This window comes from Limulus polyphemus, unplaced genomic scaffold, assembly GCF_000517525.1.
Source record: "Limulus polyphemus unplaced genomic scaffold, Limulus_polyphemus-2.1.2 Scaffold154, whole genome shotgun sequence".
Taxonomy (NCBI): Eukaryota; Metazoa; Arthropoda; class Merostomata; order Xiphosura; family Limulidae; genus Limulus; species Limulus polyphemus.
In genome coordinates this window covers 74,985-80,872 of record NW_013665764.1, presented here as the reverse complement: position 1 = coordinate 80,872, position 5,888 = coordinate 74,985, and the positions used below count along the sequence as shown (strand labels likewise).

At 35.0% G+C, this 5,888-nt stretch overlaps 1 protein-coding gene across 1 annotated transcript in view; it reads left to right on the top strand.

Moving 5' to 3' along the window:
* Positions 1-4,221: 4,221 nt before the first annotated feature.
* Positions 4,222-5,888, top strand: part of LOC106476256 (neural cell adhesion molecule 1-like) — a 59,392-nt gene continuing 57,725 nt past the window's right edge. Inside the window, exon 1 of the mRNA XM_022381236.1 lies at positions 4,222-4,291. Coding sequence (XP_022236944.1) covers positions 4,240-4,291 — 52 coding nt within the window. The 5' untranslated portion in view covers positions 4,222-4,239. The remainder of the gene's footprint in view (positions 4,292-5,888) is intronic.

Genomic DNA, 5,888 nt, shown 5'->3' with positions numbered 1-5,888 from the left:
GAAAATCAAGGAATCCATCTTAATTGAACAAACAACCCTACTCTAAACCGACACCCCGGTGTGCCAAGATACCTCTTCTGAGTTTCACAACAGTTCCGGTCATGTGACTTCTTTGTTCAATACTGTATATATATATATATCCGTGTCAGTGTAAAGTACTTGTACCTGATGATGACAAAACCTTGTCAAAACGTTTTACATTTGCTGTTATGTTAAACTTATATTAAAGTTTTTCTTCATTACCCATTCAAGCCGTCTCCAGCCATTATTTGTCTCAAAGTGGGTTCCTCGTCATCGAGCCTGACGTCTAATATAGCGGAGTAAACTATAGATTGTGTGACCTTTTGACGTCAGTGCAATACCCCCAAAGGTACTAAATGCCGCTGAGTAATGCATTTAAATTAAGTATAGCAATGTCTTAACCTTAACACTTTGCTAGTAAATCTCAACCAAGCTACTTAACGTCTCTGCCACTTGCTTAAAACCTGCCTCATGCACTAAAAGAATTAATCCTAATTCCGCGAGTGGGGCGAAGAGAAACAATAGTTTCTGAACCCCCTCCCCCCTGATTGTCTTAAAATATTTAAAATCAAAATCACTGCCAAGAATAAATGAAAATTAACCTCGGAGTCTCTGGCCAGACAGTTTGGTCCATGGGGTCCATAAGGTTGAAGATATCAAACAGATAAAGATAGCGTTTGGTTTTTATTACGGTAATAATAAAAGATAGTAAACTGATAAAATGACAGGCCTGTTACCTCTTCGACATAATGATCAAAACGCTTGAAAATTCTTTTGCTTTTTTTTCATCTTATTATTATCATTATTATAAGTTAATCACCTGAAAATGTTAAAGTAGATTAACGAGTAATAAGAATTCGAGATAACAGTATGCTTTTTGAAAATCCACACATATTTTTGATAGGAATTACGTAAGCTTTTCTGTTGAATACAATTGGACATTTGAAACTAGATCAAGTGTGTTATCACAGGTGGATATTCTTAGAAGTGTACCATAATATTTGGTCCAATCAAAATGGGAGAAAAGTTTGAGGCGTGCACTGATTGGATTTCAAGCTCGTTGTCAGCAGCCGAAGCAAATAATGGAATTCTACATATGAGTCTGGCAAATCTTGGTTTGGTTTTGAATTTCGCGCAAAGCTACACGAGGGCTATCTGCGCTAGCCGTCCCTGATTTATCAATAAAAGACTAGAGGGAATGCAGCTATTCATCACAACCCACCGCCAACTCTTGGGCTACTCTTTTACCAACAAATAGCGGGATTGATCGTCACATTATAATACTCCCACGTCTGAAAGGGTGAGCATGTTTGTTAGATCAGGGATTCGAACCCGCGATCCTCAGATTGCGAGTCAAGCGCCCTAACTCAGGCTATCTGGCGAATCTAATGTAATTTTATTCTTTGCGTATTAAATTGATTTACAATTCACTCGATATTTGTTGAAAGAAAAATTTAGATACAACCTATTATTGAAATTTTGTGTTGAATTATCGTACGTACGATTGAAAGAGACTGTAATTGGTAAAACAATCAATTATGCATTATGAACTAATTTTTTTGTTGTTTTTTATTTAGTTTTTATGCGTTTTGAACACGTATTTATAATATAGAAAACATGAAGGTAAAAATGCACAAATATTTCCTTGATAATAAAATAGTAAATTAAACTAACTCTGTGGTTAGTGTTCCAGGCTGCTGATCCACAGGTCCAAGTTTCAAAATATGTTTCCCTTTAATAAGCTACGCACTTTTAGCTATCTGTGTGTTATGAAAGTAAAAGTCAATCCCGTTATCTGGCTGGCGCTGCTGTCTCTGGCCTATACCTGAAACATGTGGAGGGAAGGGGGGTATTTAGTTTCTGACTTAGCTGTTTAGCCCACGTGCGCAAAATGTTTCAATTAACGTGAACTCAAATACTGTATTTTGATCGGTTGTACAAAGTGTGGATATTAACAAATGGCCCTAAATTCCCCAGGAAGTATTGATATATTGTACCTGCAATAAAAGCTATTGCCATGAGGAGGATTTTCACACGTCTATAAACAGGTGTGCATCTTCCCACGGCGTGAAGAAGAACTCAAAAATAAAAACAACTGTCGGTATATAGCACATGTTAATCGTAACTTAAGTACGTCAAAATGGACAGTGTTAAGAAATAGCCACATTAACGAAACTAATACCATGTCCTTGTGTTGCTTCTTCTGTACAATGCATATAATAATCCTACCAATAACACTATTGCTTTCCATATGTTTCATCATAAGATATCTTATGTTTAGCGTTATAATTTATAGCCATTTTTTTACTTTTCCCTATGCTATTTAAGTTCAACTTTTATTTTCCAGCTTATTATTGTTACTATTTTATCTTTAATTCCGGTGATTATTGATGGGAAAAAGTAAAGAAAGGGTAAACATAACGTTTACTTTTACATAAGTATAAATTGACAGTCAATAATCTTAATAGAAAATAGTGTAAAAATTGAAATAGAGGTGTACTTTAAAATAACATTGGATTTTTATATTGGAAAATTTTGGCGTGAAAAATGAAAATATATATATATTTAACTCATAGTTTAATATTTTGTTTAGCATAAATATTTATCTTCACATGTCCTCATAACCGCCCCTAATTCTGAATAAAGAGAAGGTAGCAAGTCCGCGCCTTCCACTTCCAACTCCTGTCAGACCCGTAGTGGGGATTTGACAGTCACTTTCATAACGTACCCACGACTCCAAAGTGTGAAATGTGTTTTTGTTTGTTTCTTTTTGTGGCAATTAAACGCGAACCAAGAATTCGCGGATTCACAATTCTAATATATATCAAAAACAAGGCCATTCTCGCCCCCAGAGAAGCATTTGAAAATCTGTTTATTAAATTATACTATTTTTTAAATATTTTACACAAATTCATTTTAAATAATAAAAAAAGATAGTAAATAATTCCGCTGAAACACGTGAAATAAATAGATAGCTAAGCTGAATATATATATATTTATTTATGTGTGTCTGTGTGTGTTGTAATTAAGTTAAAAGCTCTTTGGTGGTAAAACATGGGTTAATTTGAATATATATATATATTTACATTTAACTAGAAACAGCCCACTCCTAAAAACGGAAAGTAAATACGAAACAAGAGAATCCGCTGTATCCTCTAGCGTGAATATATATATATATATTTACATTTAACTAGAAACAGCCCACTCCAAAAAACGGAAAGTAAATACGAAACAAGAGAATCCGCTGTATCCTCTAGCGTGAATATATATATATATATTTACATTTAACTAGAAACAGCCCACTCCTAAAAACGGAAAGTAAATACGAAACAAGAGAATCCGCTGTATCCTCTAGCGTTTTCTTGGTAACCTGACCACTCCCCCCCCCCCGGACAACTACTCCCCACAGCCGTATATTATTATAATAATATAACTCACTGAAATAGGGAAAAAATAATACATATTTCTTGTATTTCATAAAAGACTGAATTATCTAAAACTGTTTAAGTAGGAGAAAAAACAACACCGGTTTCGTGTTAAGTTTTGTTTATTGTAATAAAATAAGAATGTTGAACTATACATAATGTAATTACATGTATTGTTTTTTTTCCTATTTTAGTCAGTTATATTAATATAAGATATAGCTTTAGGGGTCAGTTGTCCGGGGGAACTTTCCTACGGGAGCAGTTGTCCTCCAATCCGTTTTCTTGTATCCACACTTCAGCAAAAACCTAAGAAAGTTAAAAAAAATCTTGATTATGTGTGTGTGTGTGTATATATATATCAAGATACATTTTTTGCACTTTCTTTTGTTTGGAATATAAATAAGATATTTTTAAGTAAGATTTTTGTGTATTAAATATATTTTCTTTAGCCGAACTATATTGTTTACGCGGTACAACACAACGTTTGTTGTGTGAAGTGTTAAGACGGAGTACCTGCTTGGTAGGCGTAACCAGAAGTGCACCGGTTGAGGGGGAAGTGAGAAGTCTATTCCTTATTCTCGAAGAGCTTATGACCGGGTGATTTGTCGTTAAAGCGCAGGTATAGAGGGTTTATCTGGTGCAGTATTGATGTCTGGACGCCGGTAATCCAGTCATTGGTAGACTATTGCTTTACAAGCTGAAAGGCGGAAAAGAACATTTTGTTATAAACTTTTGCTGTGAGACGAAGAGGTAGATTTTGACAGAGAAGTTGACAGGGCTAGTCGGGAAAAAGATGAAGATAAATTTGTCATTGTTGCGTTTGTGGACATTGACTCTATGTACAGGTAGGTTACATTAGCGTAAGACATGGTAAGTGTACAAAAATATAGTTCACGGACAGTCATTAGATAAGTAGTTTTTATAAACAATAACACGATGTTCGGGTCACCTAGGTTACATTAACGTAAGACATAGTGAGTATACAAAAATATAGTTCACGGACAGTCATCGGATAAGTAGTTTTTATAAACAATAACACGATGTTCGGGTCACCTAGGTTACATTAACGTAAGACACAGTGAGTGTACAAAAATATAGTTCACGGACAGCCATTGGATAAGTAGTTTTTATAAACAATAACACGATGTTCGGGGTCACCTGATGGTTACGTCTCTAATACTTGCTAGTACCAGGTTTTTTATAAGTAACATGAAATGCTATTGGCAAACCGATAACGATATTTATTTGTATAAAAGAAAATAACTTAAGTGAAACCTAAATTTTGGTCGTAAGTTTCGTATCCTGTGTGACTATTTAGCGCAAAAATCACGCTCATTTCCGATTTATTTATTTATTTGTACAAAGAGTGCCTACTGTTGTGTTCAGGCACTGGGGTTTTCGTTAAACTATCACTAAGATGTTGAAACTGTGAATTAACCAACTAATATATCGGAGACCGTTTCGGGTTTGAATTTATTAAACATGGTTGCTATACGTAACCAAAATATTTAAACCGAGGATCGGTTTCCTTGTAATTCTAACAACTAGTACATACGTAAGTTAATTGATAATTTTGAAATTTCAACTGAGGATCCACTCCATTGTTTCGGTAGGACTAGTTCCCAACTGCCTGAAGTAATTGGTTCTTTCCGGGATCCGCTGATCTTCCGAGCCGCAGCTTCTCACATTAGTCGTGCGTCAGTTGTGGTGAACCCGTACGTTTACGTTATCTGTGTCATGAGAATTCTTTCTGTAGGAGTCACAGTATCAGTCAAGCTACTTCCGACTGTTGGAAATGACTAATAAATAAAAGTGTTTCACACGTCTTTACCTGTAGTATATAAATTAGAAAACACTAGGCCAAAATTGAAACTTGTTGCTCCAAACACTTCCTTGCACTGTTTTTACAATAATGTATTGTTGTTTTTTGACAAGCTTTTTCCTGGATTTCGTCGTGTTCAAACTCGTACCTTCGAGACTTAAACTGACTCTTTATTTTTGTTTATTTTAACCATTTTCGCTAGAAAATACTCATGAGAGGAATAAACCCTGAGTTACTTTGGTCTATGACTGTACTAAACTGATCTAAAAACGAGAACCAACAATAAAATGGTTGATCACGATAAGAGTTAAATCCTGGGTTAGTTCGGTGTGTGAATGTACCAAACTGATATAAAAACGAGAACCAACAATGAAATGGTTGATCACGATAATAGTTAAATCCTGGGTTAGTTCGGTGTGTGAATGTACCAAACTGATATAAAAAGGAGAACCAACAATGAAATGGTTGATCACGATAAAAGTTAAATCCTGGGTTAGTTCGGTGTGTGAATGTACCAAACTGATATAAAAACGAGAACCAACAATGAAATGGTTGATCACGATAAGAGTTAAATCCTGGGTTAGTTCGGTGTGTGAATGTACCAAACTGATCTAAAAACG